Source organism: Sminthopsis crassicaudata, chromosome 5, assembly GCF_048593235.1.
Source record: "Sminthopsis crassicaudata isolate SCR6 chromosome 5, ASM4859323v1, whole genome shotgun sequence".
In the NCBI taxonomy this organism is placed as follows: domain Eukaryota; kingdom Metazoa; phylum Chordata; class Mammalia; order Dasyuromorphia; family Dasyuridae; genus Sminthopsis; species Sminthopsis crassicaudata.
This window is the reverse complement of record NC_133621.1, coordinates 11419575-11439511: the sequence shown is the minus strand read 5'-3', so window position 1 is coordinate 11439511 and position 19937 is coordinate 11419575. Positions and strand designations below refer to the sequence as shown.

The 19937-nt window shown below is 41.5% G+C and overlaps 1 protein-coding gene across 2 annotated transcripts in view; it reads right to left on the bottom strand.

The window, feature by feature from the left end:
* DNAH11 (dynein axonemal heavy chain 11) overlaps positions 1 to 19937 on the bottom strand; it is a 276162-nt gene that overhangs the window by 211528 nt on the left and 44697 nt on the right. For both annotated transcript variants that reach the window (XM_074268964.1, XM_074268965.1), the window contains exons 9-14: positions 17089 to 17205; positions 10359 to 10496; positions 9545 to 9669; positions 8489 to 8684; positions 5996 to 6100; positions 5237 to 5632 (exon numbers count right to left, since the gene is read on the bottom strand). In XM_074268964.1, the coding sequence (XP_074125065.1) occupies positions 5237 to 5632; positions 5996 to 6100; positions 8489 to 8684; positions 9545 to 9669; positions 10359 to 10496; positions 17089 to 17205 (1077 nt within the window). The remainder of the gene's footprint in view (positions 1 to 5236; positions 5633 to 5995; positions 6101 to 8488; positions 8685 to 9544; positions 9670 to 10358; positions 10497 to 17088; positions 17206 to 19937) is intronic.

Genomic DNA, 19937 nt, shown 5'->3' with positions numbered 1-19937 from the left:
GAAGCACAGGTGAGAAGGGATGCATTCTGGGCTTGGGAGGCAACAGGCGTAATCACAGAGCAGGGACATCATAAACAACAGATGCCGAAAAGAGTCCTTTCTCAGCATCACACAAGTCTCTCAACTTAGCTAAGCTGATTGATCCTCATATAACAGACCTGGTCTAAGCCTGGCTTTCTAGCAAAGCCCCTCCTGGTGGGAAAAGAGGAAGTGAAGTTATTCTGGGCTCTGGCAGAGAACAGTGATAATGGGACAAGGAGATGCACAAGATGAGGAAGCAGCATCAGGATTTTGAGCTTCTCAGGAAGGGAAGAATCATGGGCTACTTTCAGCTGGAGCAAGGGAAGGAGCTACTTTTCCAAACTAAACAAAATCATGAGCACTCGGAGCTTTGTCCACCTCACTAATCCACTTAAGGAGCAATTGGTATTGGACATAATTTGCTGTCACTCTAGGAACTGGAGAATTTCTTCCCTGTCTACTTCCTCTATCTCACTACTGCCTGGTGAACTGATTTGTCTATTTTAGAGTTTTCTCCTTGCTTAATTTCATTTATTTGCTCTCTATACTTGTATAATGGGTTTCATCTCTAGGTAAAGATAAATTTATTTTAAATACATTTTGATCAAGTGTTTGCTATTCATAAGTATACAAAAAGGTGTCACTGGACCAATATCTCCAGAACTAACCACACGATAAACTCTAACATACACACACACTTTGTGTGTGTGTGTGTATACTCATATATATATATATATATACATATATATATTGTATACACATACACATACATATATGTATATAAAAAAATAGGATTTCAGCGGTCTGAGAAGACCTTACAGAGTTTGCACTGATAATACTCAAGGAAAACATAAGCTGCTTTAGAACGGGTGCCATTTTGTTCTTGTTTTGAGATTTCCAGCACCTGACCCACTAGCACACAAGAAGTGTTTAATAAGAGCATATTGGACTGAATCAAAGATGACAAATCTACTCTAGAAATCTCTTACTCTAGGAAAAGTAGAGAAGAATGATCAAGGAGAGTGGCCATTAGTGGATGGTAGATGGAAGCTGGTACTGCCAGGGCATTTCAATAGAATATATATATATATATATATATATATATATATATATATATATATATATATATATATATATATATATACATATATATATATATATATATACATATATATATATATATATATATATATATATATATGTCTTGCGTATAATGAATGTAGAATTTTTGTTTTTGATCCCCAGCACCAGCACAGTGTTTAGTGTACAGAATGCACTTAACAGATATTTGTTCTTCAGAAACTTCAGCTCTCTGCTCAATGTAAAGACTAAGCATGATTCCAGAGGACTCGTAACGAAACATCCCCCTGCTCACCTCCGAGAAGAGGAGGAACCAAGGCTGGGGGGGAGAAGAATGGGATACTTTTTTGGATAAGGTCTCCAGAGTTCATCAATGAGGCAAGAACATTAATTTTTGTGAATTAAAAAGTCCAATTTCATTTTTAAACAAATGAACATTAGTTAAATTGGATGAGATTGGATGGATTGTGCTCTGCTACTCCCGTCCATGCCATAATAAAGCTTCAGAGGAGTCATTAGAAGATTAAGCACAAGGAAGCACTTAATAAATTTTTACTGAGCACATGAAATCCAAAGGAGTCCTGCTGACCATATAAGACAATAGAGTAGAAAGCAGTATTCTGTGAAGCTCAATTTCAAAATAAAGCTTTCTGAAACCAATACAAACAGAAGACGCACATTGTTATTTCAAATGGAGAAGAAAATGTGCCGAATTGTGCTGACCCAGCTCAGTCTCACCCTAGGATGAGTCTGGACAGGGGTGTCCGGGAGAATCGGCCCAGCAGCTCTTTACGGGGTGAGCTGGGACTGATGGACAAGGCTAAAAAAAGGCAGGCAGGTGTGAGGACATTAAAAAGATGAGCCTTGTACAATCATTAAAACAATGTACACAGCATCTGAACATTGGCAAAGTATTTTGCAAAAGCAGTGTCCTGTGAGCCTCACAAAAGTCCATACTGTTCTCAAGGCTGTCTCTATTTTGCAGGGCGGGGGTGGGACAGAAGCTCACAATAATTGATTTATATAAGGTCACACGCCTTAGAGGAAAAAGAACTCGGGTCCTTCCGAACTCTAAATCCAGGACTCTACCGGATGCCATATTGCCTCTTAAAATGCACAGTAGGGCAGCAGCCTTGGAGACAGGAAGACCCGAGTTCAAAAAAATTGCCTGACACTTACTAGTCAGTGGCGTAAGTCTGGGTAAGTCACTCCCTGCTCTCTATTTCCTCATCTGCAAAATGGGGGTTAATCATATCTTCAAATGAGATGCTAGGAAAACAACAGCTGTTACAGCTCTCAAAGATCTCAGTAGGTTGGCTCATAGAATAATAGGCTCATAGCTGGAAGGGCCCCAGGGTCCATTTAATCAATTTTTTCTTTTTCCAGAGATTCAGAAGGGTTACAAGATAAGCCCACTGACCCATGGGTAGTGTTTAGAACTCAGAGTCAGTGGGTCAGCAATAAGTATTTATCAAACACTCACTAGGTGCCATGCATTGGGCTATGAGGAATACAAAGGCAAAAGCCCAGCTCCTACTCTCAGTAGGGTCTGAAGTTCTGAGTTCTCAAGAAGCTCCCAGCCGACTACGACAGACACATGCAAACACTATGTCCACATTGGACATTCCGGCCAACTCTTGCCCACGAGAGAGGAAAGATCAGAAGGCCTGGGAGATTCATCCTTTCGTCCAGGGGTAGGAAGCCCAGCACCCTGCCCTCTCTGCCCAAGAACTGAATTGAAAGAAAAGAATTGAAAGGAACTTTCTAAGCAATGTGACGGGATTCAGACTCGGCTCCTTTGGCTCCAAAACCGGAGAGAAATGTTCAACCCTATGATATCTGGCCAGGACTATGGGAAAAAAATCTTCTCTCTTGGTGAGGGAGGGATGAGATTCAAGGTCAAAATCATGTGCTGGAGAAAATAATGTGCTTTTTAAAAAAAACATGAGAATAGAAAATGGATAACAGTTTTATTTCTATTTTGAAGTCCTGTGGTGTTCCTTCCCGATGGTCCCCAAAGACTCCTGTTTCCCCTGTTCTTGAATTGAGAAGGGCGATTTCAAAATTTCTGAGTATCTGACTGAAGGAAATATGGGGGAGGGTCAAGTTCCTAGTAGATAAACCCCAAGCTGATTTCCAATTCAATGTTGCAGGCACTGTATTGTTAATTGTGTCGAGCTATGCAATTGCATTGGAGACTATTTTCAATGCATTTTAATCAGGGTTCATAAATCTTATGGGTCTATAGCCCCCAGATTAGTGTTTTGGGAGTGAATCTTTAGATCCTGAAAATTTAACGGAAGAAATTAATTGTAATCCATCATCTGTCCTCCATCGGACAGATTCTTATGCATTAACAGCTGTAGAGGTGTCCTGAAAGTCAACGACGGCATAATTCAGAGCATCCCAGAAACCAACCAGGAATAAACAATGGTGTGACTTTTGATAGCTTTTTTAAGAGAAAGTAAAACTTTTTAAAAAGGCATAGGAGATTTCGATTGGGTAAGAGTTAAAAATCTGTCCCAAATTACAACAGACCCATTCAGTAAACGTTATTGAATATCTACTCTGTTATGAATAAACCAAGTACTACAAAAGTATAAAAAAAAGCAAAAAATGAATCATTCCTGCCTTTAAGGAGCTTATAATATATGAGAAAGATAAGTATACAAATAAGTAAATAAAAGATCATTTGAGGAGGGAGAGAACACAGTGAGAACACAGGAAAGGATTTTTAAAAGCTGTTAAGGAGTCGTGCTTTCCAGGTGTTTGGCCCAGTGTGGGTCCCAAAGACTTGATGATGGGAGATGATAACACAGAAAATCATTTACTGGCTGGGTGTAGGAATTTCCTTCATATGCCAAGCGTACTATTCAGATACTTCCTACACATTCTTTTCCCTACCATCCCCTAGACACGTGCTGTTTATTTTTTGCCTTCTTGAAAATGGTTGGCCACGAGTTTGAAGATTTTGTCCGTCTGTGCAAAAATCCAGTAAAATATGAGCAAGTCTGGGCACACACATGCCCTTCGTTGAAATAGCCAGGAGGCTGACAAGTGTGCCAGCTGAGCCCAGGAGCGTGGCACAAATCGCCAGCATTTGTCTCTCGAACATGAATCTCATAGGCCGTATGATATAAATGCTGAAGAATTATTTAGAAATTGAATGCTGCTAACTACTCGCCACGAGACCAAAATCAAATGCTGCTTTCATCAGGCTTGCAATGCAGATGGAGAAAAAGAAGGAAATGATTCCATCTGGATTTCTTTGGTCAATTGGATATGGGTCACTTTCCATGTCTCCTCTCCTTCAGGAGCTCCCACGGTAATTTTTGCAGACATTAAAACGGCAAACAAAGGAAAGACAAGCTTCCCTCTGGATCACTTTTGAGCATTGGAAGTAAAGCACTTTCATCAGTTCTGTAGCCTCGGTTTCTCTATCTGAAGATGGGGAATTGGACTAGACAATCTCAGAGCTCCATTCTGGCTGGAATTCTATGATCCCATCAGCTTTTCTGGGCCTCTGTTTCTTCATGGTCATAAGGGAGGTAGACCTGACATAGTCCCTGGCACATAGTAGGTGCTTAATTAATCTTGTCGACTGACTGGAGAAGAAGAGGTCTAAAGTCTCTGAGTAGTGGATTCTTATGTGTTTATGAACCACAAGAAAGTACCTCATCTTCCACACGGCACCACTCACAATTAGCTTGTTCATTGTGCTGTATCCACTTCTATCTATGTATCCACTTTATTTCCCTTGAGAGAACGTAACCTTCAGGAGGGCAAAGACTATTTCATGTTTATCTTGGATTCCTAGTATATAAAGAGAGCTGCCACAGAGCAGGTGCAACAAAGATACTAGATCTAATGAGAACTATCTGTCAAGTACTTAGAAAACCTTAAAACTCTAGATAAAGTTGAATCATCATTATTGGCTGATTGGCTTTTTCTTAAAGAAATTGGACATTTTTGAGAGGGAGGAATCACCTCTAACTTCTAGAATCTGTAAAACATTTGGAAAACCTTTCGATAAATGTTAGCTCTCATTACTGACTGATTGACTTTTTCCTAAAGAAATTAGAAGTGAGCTCAGAAAAAAAAAACAAAATTCTTTAATTTCCAGAGCATTGCTTACCTCTACTAAACCGTGTATCTGGCATCCATCTTCTTGAATCAAGCTGTATTTCCTGGTGAACGTGTCTCCTTTACCCTCCAAAGTAAAGAATGGTTCTCGTCTGTGATCTCGCCTGGAAAAGAGCGTGTGCTCCGTCCAAGTCTTCATGATGCGCTGGATCAGTCTGACGTTCTCCTGGGTCTGCTCCACCCTCTGCAGCAGCTCGAAGACGTCCGCCTTCACCTTCTCCATGTAGTCCCAACAGTCCGGTGACCGCCAGGTGAAGGCTCGCTCGGCCTCTTGGAGCCGGCCATCGATGGCCCTTAGCTCCTCCCCGATCAGGGGCTGCTCAACCTCCAGAAGGCTCAGCTTCAGCTTGTTGTACCATTGAACGAGCAACTCGAGGCTTCCAATGTGCTGCGCAGAAGCAGAAAACAAGCGTTAGGGGAAAGGGCAACTCGGTCCATAGGCCACGAGAGACACAACTTGGCAGGGAATAAAGGGCAGGATGAAGTCAGGAGAAGCGGGGTTAGAGTCTGGCTTCAGAGTTAGGGAGAGGGGATCCTTCAGTTCCTAAGCGGACTCCCTTAGAGGATTTTACAGGAAGATGTGGGCCAGTGTGGATGGGGAGGTCGTAGTCCACACGAGTGGAGGGAACGGCCCCACTGAGGCTCCGGAGCAGCAGCATTTACAGACACAGACGCAATTCTGTTCCAAGCCACGTTGTCCCTTTACAGAAGCTTCCTCAGAAGCAGCATCCCGACTCCTGAGGACACAAACCTTTAAATAAGTGTTTCTTCTGCCATAGATGGCTAAGGCAGAATCCGGAATGTCCGATTTCTCCAGCCACAGAAGATACTTCACTTCTCTCAATACAGCCACAAGCTGGAACACAAAAATCGGGGGAAACTCTTTGTAACGTTTCGTGGCAAGTGAATTTGTAATGAGAGAACGGGTTACATCCATTTATTTAAAAAAGAGAAGAGATTTAGAGAATTATTCTTGGGGTCCTATATCTTAAGAGGTCCCAATGTATCTGTAAAGAGATTTCAATTTAAGTATCATCATCTTCTCTCCACTGTCTGAAGGTAAGGAGAAAAAAGTCAGCACAGAAAGCCATAAGTGAGCACTTTTAGGGTAATCATTACTGAGGTCCTCCTGTGAAATCAATGAGAATGCCAGTTCCTTAGGGGTGTTTTTCCTTTGTATTCTCAGTGCCTAGCATTGTGCTTGGAACACGAGATTGGAACATGAGATGCTTAATAGATATTTACTGGATTTAACTTAAATCAATAAATTAGAACAAAAATAGATTTTCTCTGTGTCTTTCATTGCTCATAGGCAACTAGGAGGTGTCTAATGGAGAGAAAACTAGGCCTAGAGGCAGGAAGACCCAAGAGGTTTAATTGTGTGACCCTGAACAAGTCACTTAATCACAATCTGATTTACTTCCCTCGTGTGTAAAATGGGACTAAGAACATCGCCACCTCCCAAGAGTGTTAAAAGGATAAAATGAGTTAACTGTGAAGTGTTCCATTTTAACACTAAATAAATGTTAGCTATTACATAGCTATTATAACAATATAAATATATTGATAGCTGTAAATAGTGGCTATTATAACAATTATCATTATTAAAATTCTCATTGGTAAAATGAGGGCACTGGACCAAAAATTCCTGCCAGATTGTATATACTGACCTTGATGGATAAAGCCCTGAGTCTGTAATTCCTTAAATCCTAGGGTTTACACACACATACATAAGATGGGGCAGATAGAGCACTGAAGTCAGGGAGGCCTAGGATAAAGTCCTGCCTGGGACAAATAATGGCTGCATCAAATGAATGATTCTGGGAAAGTTATTAAACCCTCAACGTTCTAGGCAACTTTCTAAGACCTTAAGTTTCAGAGCAGATTGTGTTTCCCACTGTGGGACTTTCCTTTAAATCAATGAAATCTCAAGCGCCTTATCCCCTAATAAATATTTTTCCAGATTTAGAATTTCCTATTGTGAGTAGATACAGATATACACACACATCAAGCCAGTGAATGTCGGGTATCAGATTTTAAAAAGAATTATTAATGCAAGATTTGCTACAGACATTTTAATTTTCTTTCATATTTAGTCATTTATCAAAATGAAAAGTGAATGTCTTGGAAAGATAATAAAGAAAAGGACTATTTTACAATTCAGAATTGATTATCTTTCCCCACAAAGTGCTTCTCATTCTGATTCTTGGGGGAGGGGGAGGGAGAAGGATTGAAGCTTTTCCCATCTCCCACCTTTGAGTCCCAGGGGCCCTTCCATGTCTGATCAGTGACCAAACCCTGTACGACATGTCTCGTGTCTCTCTCCTCCTCTCTGCTCCCAGTGCTGCCATCCTGGCCATCTTCACTCCCTACTGCCTGAGCTACTGCTATCCTTTCCCAAGCCAGTTTTCCCTCCTCTAATCCATGTTCCATACCCCTGCCAGGAAATGCAAGTTTCTGGTCATGTTAATTCTTCTGTTTGAAAGTCTTTAATAACTTTACGTCTAACTGAAGTGGCATTCGGAGTGATAAAACACTCGTGCTATTCTGCCTTCTAGATACCTCGAGGTGCTCCTCCATAAGCTCATGCTACAGCTAAATTGCTCTTTCCACTCCTCCAAACACACCCCCTGTGTCCACCTGCCTGCATACCTTTGCTTACACTATTCTTCCCCTTGGAACACCCTCGTGTTCTGTTTTGCTTATTGAACTTCTAATATTTCTTTCTAGATCATCTCAAAAGCCATACCCATCATGCCTTCCCTGATCCCTGAGGACCCCTCAGACGAAGAAGACCCGAGTTCAAAACTAGCTTCAGACACTTCATAAATCTACATAAGTTTTAGTTTTAGTCAGGTAGGTAATGAAATGAATAGATCCAGAAATGGATCAGGAGTCAGAAAGATCTGAGTTCAAATCTCAGATACTTAATAACTGTATGATCCTGAGCAAGTCACTTAACTTTTGTCTAACTAAATTTCTTCATCTATAAAATGAGGATAATAATGACAACTAACTTCCGGGGCTGTTATGAGGATTAAATGCCATATTTGTAATGCTTCACAAACCTCAAAGCATTAAAAATAAAAATAAAAAAATAAAACTTATTTTATCATCTGTGTTTATGTCAACTACTTGATGGCAAAGGCTAACAAGACTTAGCCCAGAGCTTTATACAGACTAGATGTTTAATGACTATTTACTTAATTAATGCAAGCTATTCTTTAAGAAAAATCAACCATACCTTTGGATCAAAATTGACACTAAGGAGACCACTGGTAGCACTGTGTTTTATCAGTGGCTGGTTTAAATTGAATTCGCAGATTTCATCCACTGTACTTTTCCATTCTGCATAGATACGGTCCCCAAACTGGTCGAGTAAATTGAGCATTTCTACATATTTCTGATATAGTGACATAGCAGCAGGTCCTTCCAGGATCCTGTATGGAAAGGATTTTAAACCTTTGTTGTACCAAGTAAAAGAGTATCGCTTAATCATTTTTATAAACCTTAAAATGTTAAAAATTTTAAAAGGAGTTCTTAGGAAAAAGAATTGCTCTGACCGGGTCAGATACGTCAATGTTTCTAAAGCCGAAGAAACATTTTGGAGGGAGGAAGGAAGGGAGGGAGGGAGGGAATAAGGGAAGAAAGGAGGGAATAAGAGAGGAAAGGAGGGAGAAAGGGAGGGAGGGAGAAAGGGAAGGAGGGACAGAGGAAGGGAAAGAGGGAGGGAGGAAGGAAGGAAGGGAGGGAGGGAGGAAGGGAGGAAGAAAAGGTAAGAGAAGAAAAAAGAGAAGTGTGTGCTGATTTTGATAAAGCACTTTAAAGTCTATAAATCATATTAACTTCACTTGAAACAATAAGAGAAATTATATGGAGGAACCCGTAGACTTGGACTCAACCTGGCATTCAAAGTGATAAAACTCTCATGTTATTCTACCTTTCTAGATCCCTCTAATGTGCTATCCCATAACCTCATGCCAGGTGGCACAGTGGATAAGCACTGGGTTTGGAGTCAGGGGAAGACACGAATTCAAGTTTTGCCTCAAACACCTACTTGCCAAGAGATCCTGGGCAAGTCATTTAAACCTCCATCTGCTGCAGTTCCCTGACCTGTAAAACAGGGATTGCCTGCCAGGATTGTTGTAAGAATCAAAAAGGACTCTGTAAAACTTAAAAGCATTTGTACATATCAATTATTTGTTTTACTTTTAGCCTGAAAACCAAGAATAGCCGCTCCTCACCCCCAGGTTTGCTGTGATTGTGCTGCCCATTAAGCCCTAAAGCAGGAATTTCTTACGGATGCTGAAGATGCACGAAGTTGGACCAGAATCCATTAAGACGGCTGCGTACTTCCTTAGCCCATTGGAGATTTCCTGAGGTAAATGGCATATTCTTGTTGAGAACTGGATTCCCTCTTTCAACCTATATATAAAAAGAGTGTGGGAGGAAAAAAGTCCAGGCAATTAACGTTGACTCAGACATTTTAGGCCATTCTTTTTTTTTTTTTTCCTGTTATTCTATTTAGTGAAAAATCCCTGCAATTAGAAGTAAATAGTACAATTCTAGATTATCCTTGAATGTCAGAGTAAAAACTCTGACTCAGAGTCCCCTTTCCGTCCAACCTGTACCTGACCGAAAGTTCCCTCTACAACCTCCCCAACATTGGTCATCCGGCACAACAGGAGGATCATTATCTCCCAAGGCAGCCCATTGCATCAATGGTTACTTATATTAAGTTTTGGTTTTTTTCCCCCTGAGGCTGGGGTTAAGTGACTCGCCCAGGGTCACACAGCTAGGAAGTGTTAAGTGTCTGAGACCAGATTTGAACTCGGGTCCTCCTGAATTCAAGGCTGGTGCTCTATCCACTGCACCACCTAGCTGCTCCTTATATTAAGTTTTAGTTTGTCTGCAAATTATTGAACCTCCTTGTCTTTGAAGAGCCCAAAGATGGAAAAGCATGTGGCTTAAATGGACTATTTAAAGACCAAGGTGGGGCACCTAACCAGCCTCTACTTTTACTTCAGAAAGTTCTTACTTAAAGATTTTCCCCCCCACCCCCAAGAAGGGCCTCAGGGAAACACAGAAGTCCTCCCAGTGACTTTAAGACCTACCTGCTTCATGTGCTCGCTGTACAGGTGCTTACACTGGTCCAGCTCCTCGTGAAACATTTGCAACAACTTTTTATAGTAAGGGTTGAAAATTTCCATTATAACTGGTTTCATCAAAAAATTCCCAAATATGAACAAGAGCTATTAAAAAAAAAGCAAAAATAAAGGAAGCTACAGGGTTCTGTCATACACCAAAGCAATTTCCTGATTTCCCAATAAAATCTGGCCCCAGTACAGTCATGGCTGTCTCATGACAGTTCTCGCAAAATTAAAAGAACTCAGGTTCTTTGTTCCCCTTCAGGAGGTCAGGGTTCAGATACAGAGATAAAAACAGGACCAAAAGAAAACAGATATTCAGGTTTTTCTGGAGAATCCTCTTATTGGGGTTCTGCTTTGTATATGGGAATGGTCTCTGCTTTTTGGGAGTTTTAAGTTCTTAATACTTTTTTTAAGTTGCCAAGAAAAGCAATCATCAAGATTCAAAGTTGGCCACGGACTTCCCTTGTGGGGAAGCAAAAGGTATCAGATATACCGTGACCTTTACCAATGGGATTGACCATCTCGGGCCTTGCTACTCCTAAAAAGAGACAGATGCTGCCCTATTTATTGAAACTGTGGACTACAGAAGTGTCTTATTGTCCCAGGTATGAAAAGTTTACATTCAGAAAGCATCTTGTGTCCAACTTCCCAAGAGATGGCAGGTTTTTGTGGAGGGACGGGAGATAGAAGTGGAAAGAATCAAGGAATGGAGTGCAGTTGATTTCGTTCCACTGTGGCCAAGCCCAAATTATTTGTCCTTTGTAGCATCCAAGGAATGGAAACAAAACTATTGCCAGCATCTCCAACAATGAGATGAACCAAATCAGTTCCAATAGAGCAGTAATGAACTGAACCAGCTACACTCAGAGAAAGAACTCTGGGAGAAGACTAGGAATCACTACACAGAATTCTCAATCCCTCTATTTTTGTCCGCCTGCATTTTGGATTTCCTTCACAGATAGTACACTATTTCAAAGTCCGATTCTTTTTGTCCAGCAAAACAACTGTTTAGTCATGTATACATATATTGTATTTAACTTATACTCTAACATATTTAACATGTATTGATCTACCTGCCATCTAGGGTGGGGGAGGGAAGGAGGGGAAAAATTAGAACAAAAGATTTGGCAATTGTCAGTGCTGTAAAATTACCCATGCACATATCTGGTAAATAAAAACTATTAAACAACAACAACAACAACAATAAAATACTATGGTCAGATCATGAGTTTGGGCAAATAAAGGTGAAGATCCAAATCTCTTTAGAATGAGGTAGGACTGGAGACTCTCTGACCTCTCTTCCCCATTAATCTCCCACACTCTCTGATTTGTGCCTTTGTGGATGACCTGGGCACCAATACAGATCACTTCCCTTCAGTTCAGAGGAAGGGTCTTAATGGGGACCAACTATGTGCAGGCCCTGTGTCAGAGGCAGAAGATACAACATGAACAAACAAATAGTTTCTCAAGGAGATTTCAATGGGCCAGTTGGCTTCTTCCTGACCAACGCTGATAATCCTGGGATCCCATGGTCTGCTGCAGGCCCATCCTCAAGAGCAGGGCCCCACCTTCCCCACCCAGGATGAGGCTGCAGAACAGTTAAGAGTCCAGGTGTGACTACCACAGCTGACAAGGTGCTTCCTGGGAAAGACAAAAGCCTAGCACTGGATGTTTGACTAAGAACTGTGAAATCTGAAACAACTTTACTTAGCTGAAGTGGAGCTCTTACTCAAACAAACAAATGAGCTTTGAGTTTGCAATTATCAACAAAAACCAGCTTCCTGAGTTGGCCACTTGTAGTTTTGGTCTCTAGACACAAGATTCACAACAGACACCCTGGACTGGGAAATAAGGCCGGAGTTCCAGCCCAGGCTCTGCCATTTGGAAATCTTGGGACCTAAGAAAGTATCTCTCTCTCTGAGCCTCAGTTTCCTCCTCTATAAAAGGTATTAACTACTTTACAAGGTTGCTGTAAGAAAACCACTTTGTAAACCTAAAAGTGTTAAATACAGATGCGAGCAATTCTCATGATTCTGAATTCAGCAGCTCTCTTTAACTTGGCCATGAGATGATCAGACAGAGGGCCATTGCACACACATACTTCATTGACTTTATAGAACAGTATCTACCAAATCACTGAATTGTAGGCCTTCGGGGCTATAAAGTCAGAAGACTGAGTTTCAAATTTTACCCTGACGCTGACTACCTGAATGACTTTGTGAAGCAAACTTGTAACTCCCCCTGGACCACAGTTCGCCCATCTGTAAATGGAGGTTTTTGGCTTGATGGACTCTGAAATGTCTTTCAGTTCTGTATCTATGACCCTATGATCTTCAAAAGAAGGAAACAGTTGCAGAAACCAACCAGCTCAGGATATAAAAAAAAAAAAAACAAGTGAGCAGGAGAATAAAGGTGAAGATCCAAATCTCTGGACTCCTAGCCCCAGGACACTCTCACACACACTCTCACACTCACTCTGTCTGTCTGTCTCTTTGTCTCTCTCTCTCTCTCTTTCCTCTCTCTCTGTCTCTCTCTGTCTCTCTCTCTGTCTCTCTCTCTGTCTCTGTCTCTGTCTCTCTCTCTCTCTCTCTCTCTCTCTCTCTCTCTCTCTCTCTCACACACACACACACACACTGCTCATATCTTCTTCATATCTTCCCAGTGAGGTGCTATTTTATTTGGAGAGTATAAAGTCAGAGTAAGATCTTTCTCCTGAAAAAATGGCTGACATCTTTGGCGTGCTGTTCTACTGAGGCTGGCATCTTTGTTGAGGTCATGGAATGAGAGCAGAGACAAGAAGGAGGCAATGAGATTTCCTTTCCTTCTTGGAACATTTGAAAGACTGAAGATGAAAAGGCAGAAGGAGAGGGGCTAGACCTGTGAAGCCACTGAAATGGGGCAAACCTAGATCAGGAACTCAATCTGAAGCCCATGAATTTGTTTTTATTAAATTAAAAAAAATTGATCTACGCCCAAGCCTTTCTAGCTCCAAGGCCAGCTCCTTAGCCACTCTATAAGCCAATGAAAACAGTCAATACAAGTCAGTTTTTTAAAACCCCAAACTGTCGTTCTGCTATTACTCATCAGTAGAACTCACTGGACAAAAAACTTGCCTTGTGACCAATAAGAAAGGATGCAAACTAAGATGGAAATTAATTACATTTTCACGGACAACCTCCAGCCAATGTATTTGGCTTTTCCTTGCAACATCGCGCCTGACTGAGGTACAAACACTGTCTGCTGGGACACGTCTAGTAACTTAAGGCTCCTACTCCCCAGCATGCCATCAATGATTAACTTGCTCCCCCCAACTCCTGTCCTGTAGGATTTGTGTTTAGTATCCAAACCCCAAGATAAATACTCCCTCCTCTTGAGAGGACACAAGAAATAATGAAAAGAGTCATTTGTCTCTAGGCCTGAGTTTCCAAACACTCACTGAATCTTTGATCACAATGCCAAGTTCGCACACGGCTTCCCTGAGATTTTGGAGGGGGCCCACCACCAAGTGTACAACGCACGTAGCACCAGCTCATGTTGCCCTTCGAGCCAGCGACGCTCCCACTGCTGGGCATCTACTCCAAGGAAGCGGGGAGGGAAAGGTCCCCCATATGCCCAAATGTTCACAGCACCATTCTCCTAGGTAGCCCAGAACTAGGAACAAAGGAGATGCTCATAGGCTCATAGGGCAGTGACTGAATCAGTCATGGCAGATGAATAGAAAGGAAGATGGAGGAGGAGGAAGGAGGAAAAAGAAGGAGGAAGGAGGAGGAAAAGGAAGAAAGAAGAAAGAAGAAGAGGAGGAGGGAAGGAGCAACAAAAGGGATCAAAAAAAGAAATGGGAAGATTTGTATGAACTGATGCAGAATAAAGAAAAGTACCACCATACTCAAAGTCTTCAATAAAGGAAAGTTTTAAATAAGATCATCCAAGGCAGCCTGATGTTGATATAATTGGAATGACCAATGCTTGTCCCAAGGAACAGATGATAAAGCAAACTTCTCTCCTCTTGATAGAGAGTCAAGTCCATTGTCATTTATTAATCTCCTAGTAAGTGTCAAGCAGAGATGAGGGGAAAAGGAGAAGAAAAGATCATGATCTTTGTTATCTGTTAGATTCCTAAAAATCATTTCACCTCTTTGGACCTCAGTTTCCCCAACTGTAAGACTCTTCTAGTTAAATCTATGAAACAGTAAGTAATTTACGAACGTTTTATTAAGCATTTAGCTTGTTTCAGACACTGCACTCAGTATACTTGATACAAGATACACATTCTCACCAAAATTGCAAATTTCACCTTCTTCACTGGATTCGCCATCCAAGCCTCATAACAAATCAACATTTACTTGGCTGCAAAGATCTAGGATGCCTTGTATCTCTACTGTAATTTGATTTGTTCCTAGGACTTTTCCACTTCAAAAATACTTTGGAAGTGAGACCTTCCTGCTGACCTCCAAATAAATTATGTGTACCTTGACTGCTCTCTCTACTACACCTTTATCCTCTCTGAGCATGGGCATTCAATAGTCCCAAATGTTCATCTGACATGGTGAAAGGAGTCTGTGCTTTGTAGTCTCTTCTAGAGTATCCTCCCAACTGATTTCTGATTTGCATTGGTTCTGCCATGCTTTCCCATTCCCTTTCCCCTAGAACTTTCAAATTGTTTTTTTTTTTAATATTTTTCCCCTAGAAGAGATTGTTTTCCTTTGATATTCTTTTCCATCCATTGGGTGCTTAAACTAAGAGACATACTTTGGGCACAATCCCAATGTTAATGAACAATTTTTTTAAAGATAGTGAGAGAGGGGCAGCTAGGTGGCGCAGTGGGTAGAGCACCAGCCCTGAAGTCAGGAGGACCCGAGTTCAAATCTGGTTTCAGACACTTAACACTTCCTGGCTGTGTGACCCTGGGCAAGTCACTTAATCCCAATCAGCTCAGAAAAAAAAATTAGTCAGATGAAAACTCAAATGTCATTCTGAGAAGGGCATGCAAATGTCTTCTATTAGGGAGGGTCCCATTTTTTCTCTGTGGGTCCTGAGGCTGACCAAATTTTACCAAAAATCGAGTTGGAAGATGCAATCCGGAGCATCTCAACAAAGCTCGATGCACTGATGTTCCTAAAACTACAATTATTTTTCTGGGGCAAACTTCATGCTTCCTTAGAGTATCATTCAATTCACAACTTCCCTGCACTTCCATCTGCTGGTGCCTTCTTTCCCCTCGAAGGTTTATCTCCCAACTACAGTCAGCATGGATCTCCTAAATTCCCTCTTATGTCCATGTTCTCTCCCTATTAGAAGGTAAACTTCAGAGGGCAACCCTGATCTGGGCTTTTGCTTTGTTTCTCCAGCACTAGGAAGACTGCCTGGCAAATAGTGAGCACTTAATGAATATTTGCTGATTAACAGGGTAATAAATTCGGTAAGGGAAAAATAGGTAAATGATCCTGGTTCAGAGGTAGTGAGGGTTACAAAGAACACTAGATTTAAGAGTCAGAAAGATCTGAATTCAAATCTTGTCTTATTCACTTAACTGTCAGGATTTGGGCAAGTCGCTTAACTCTGTACCTCAATGTCCTCATCTGTAAAATGACAGAGCTATATATCTCAAAGAAATCAAAGAAAGAGGAAAGGGATCCCTACGTGCAAAAATATTTCTAGCAGATCCTGTGTCAGAGCAAAGGACTGAAACTAAAGGGGAGGCCTTAAAACTAGCACTGGCCGAACAAACTCTGCTACAATGGAACACGTTGTGCCATAAGAAACGATGGAAGAGATGGTTTTGGAGGAACCCAAGAAGATTTGCGTGAACAGAGGCAGAAGGAAGGGAGCCGAACTAGGAGAACAACGCCATCAAGGCAAATGACTTTGAAAGACTAAGGACTCTGGTCGCTACAATGACCAACCAAGCCTTTACATGGGCTTGGGGGACTCAAGCTAGTCACCTGACCAGAGAGAGATGGACAAAGGGCGAAGAACAAGGCCCGTTTTCAGACATGGCCTGTGTGGGAATTTGTTTTGCTGGACTTCCACTTATTCCACTTAGAACCCTTCCTTACAAGGGTTTTCTTTTCTTTGTAATTGTAATAGGGTAAAGGGATAGGGAGAAAAAGAAGGAAAAACAGAAAGATCTATCTGGTGAGGGAAACATGAAATCATTTTTTAAAATTTAAAATAAATTTTTAAAAATTTAAATAAATTAAATAAATTTTTCAATTGAAAATGACAGCATTAATTACTGATGAGCATATCTTTGAAAGTCATGTGTGGAATTTATCATATATTTCAAAAGAAAATCAAATTGCACATAATAGAAATTCATACTTACAATATACAACTTTCTTTTCTATTTTTAGATGGAAATATTCAACTTATAACTTCAAAAAAATGAAATTATTAAAAAAATAAGTAAAATGAGAGGGGTTAGATTCAGGGGCCACTGAGATTTCTCCTTTTAAGTACAAAACCTGTGATTTTTATGTGTTGTTCCCCATCCGGCTCAATTAGACTGGAAGTTTGCTGAAGGCAAGGAGTGGCTCTCTTTTTCTTAATTGTATCCCCGGAGTTTAACAGGGATTTTTATATGAAGGGACTCTAAATGAATGTTAATCAGATTGCATTATTCCATGAGTCTATGATCTGCCTATCCCCTAACAATTAAAGTAGCTCTGGGTGACCAATGGAAGTCAGTACTAACCTTAAATGCGGATTCTAAGCCTGGACAATCTAGGAAACCAGCACAAAGGACAGTGCCGAGCCTTCTGTCAAAGTCCAGAATTTTAGCTCTGAACTCAGCATAATCCTCTTCGAATTCCTGGAAGATAAAAGTTTACATATTACAGTGGGGGTCACAACCACATGGGCTTCAGTTTCCTTCCTTCCTTCTCCTTCTTTCCTTTCTTCCTTTCCTCCCTTCACTCTCCCCCTCTCTTCTTTCCTTCTTCCTCCCTCTTCCCCCTCTCTCTTCTTTCTTTCCTTTCTTCTCTTTCTTTCGATATTCGCATTCCAACAAAGAACCGTAAATATGTACACATGCTAATAATTATTCCTGAAATTTACATCAACACTTTAGGATTTACAACATACTTTCTGTAAATCATCTCATTGATTCTCAAAATCACCCGGGGAAATGAGTACTTCTATTATCATCCCCATTTTATAGATGAGAAAAAGGAGACTCAGAGCGACTAAGAAAGACTTGGAACCCAATTTTTCTGACTCCCAAATCTGTAGATATTCTATCTATTCTCCCTCACAGCTTCTCATGATCTCATTTAATTTATCGGTCAATCAACAAGCATGTATCACATTTCAACTGTGCACTGGATTTCATGTTGGGCCCCGGAGATACAAAGACAAACAGGAGACAGTTCCTGGCATCAGGGAGTTTACAGAAACACACACATGAACGCACACACATCTTCATACGTGCATATTTTATAATCTGATTTTGGGATGCTGTGGAACAGCTTCCTCTGCCTCAGACCATCCATTTGGATGCAATTCAGTCTTAGAGAGTTACTGTGACCCTATGAGGCATAAGTGACTTATTCAAAATCACACTTGCCTCTGATATGTCAGAGACAAGACAAGAACACAGCCTTTCCCAGCCACTATTCCAGGCTGCCCGTACAAGTGCTATTGCCCCCATTGTACAGAAGGCGCTGGCAGGGGGGGTTCAGAGAGGCTGGCCATGGTGGCAAAATGGCGGGGCAGGACACGATCTCGGGTCTCCCAGCTCCAAAGCCTGATTTGCCACAAACCTAAGGCCACAATGATGGGAAAGAGTGCAATAGCCTGGATGCATTCTGAGAGTCCCACTGCCCAGGCTCCCTGATAAGGCAGCTTGGTCCTCAGATGAATCATACGTCACCTTGCAGCTTATAGGCCTACAAACAGGCCTACAAACAGACCTACATACGGGCCTACAAACGGGCCTACAAACGGGCCTACAAACGGGCCTACAAAGAGGCCTACAAACAGGCCTATACACAGGCCTACAAAGAGGCCTACAAACGGGCCTACAAACGGGCCTACAAACGGGCCTACAAATGGGCCTACAAACAGGCCTACAAAGGGGCCTACAAATGGGCCTACAAACGGGCCTACAAGCGGGCCTACAAACAGGCCTACAAAGAGGCCTACAAGCAGGCCTACAAACGGGCCTACAAAGAGGCCTACAAACGGGCCTACAAATGGGCCTACAAAGAGGCCTACAAAGAGGCCTACAAGCAGGCCTACAAACGGGCCTACAAACGGGCCTACAAAGAGGCCTACAAAGAGGCCTACAAGCAGGCCTACAAACCAGCGAGGCAGGCAAACGGACCCGATGGCCTCGCTCCCCACCCGCCCTCTCCCTTTGCCCAAATAGGGCATGAGACAAGTAAATGGGTCACTCTTTAATATAAAGAAAAGCTTTAAACAACAACAAAATCCTTTTCTCCCTGCAGCTTTATTGTCACTGCTTTCAGAAAACCAGACTCTACCCTTTTTTACACTAGTATCTCTAAGCTTAAACAGTTTTTATTTAGGACAGACATCCTACAAAAAAAAGAAGAAATGACAGATTTGAATTTTTTCCATCTACGGGTGAATCATAAAATATAGTCTCACCTTGACAACTCACCATCCTGACTGATCCCCTCAAAAAATCTGCTGTTCCAAGACCCCAGAACTCAGAGATGTGGATGTTCCCTCCAACAATACAAATTGCAACCCTCTACAAATCATTCGGCAGCTTGGTAGTTACTCTACTTAAAAAAATGGATCATCCTGAGACCAAGGTGACGGAGAGCATCACCAGGTCCACATGAAAAGCTGGGACTTCGGGGCATCGCGCCAACCGTGGTGTTTCTGTTCTGCCAGCCCTCAGAGGAACAAATTCCTTCAAGATCGAGATCCAATCCCAGCTTCTGCAGGAGGCCTTTTTTGTTCTCTCCCTAAGTTCTTGCTTTCTTCCCTTCTGAAATTATTTCCCATTCATACTGTATGTATATGTGTGTATATATATATATATATACATATGTATGTATATATATATATATATATATACACACATATACATATATATGTACACATACACGTGTATGCTTAAGTTTCATGTATGTAATTCTTATGCGTATGTGTGTATGTATGTGTGTGTATATATATATAAAAAGAATGTGTGGTTGTGTATTTGTGTGTGTATATATGTATATTTGTGTATGTATATAGCTAGGGGACACTGCATGTGTTCATGAGTTCAAATGAAATGAGTTCAAATCCAGCCCCAGACACTACTTAGCTGTGTGACCCTGGCCAAGCCAATTAACCCTGTTTGTCTCACTTTCCTATCTGTAAAAACGAGCTGAAGGAGGACATGCCAGACTTCCCCAGCATCCTTGCCAAGAAAGCCCCAAATGGGATCACAAAGAGTCAGACACAACTGAAAAATGACTGAACCACCACATCACACACATCATTGCCTTCCGGGAGTTCTCACCACACCATTAGAAGGTGAGTTCCTTGAAGACAGTGACCATATTATCTATTTTTTTGGTGCCCCCA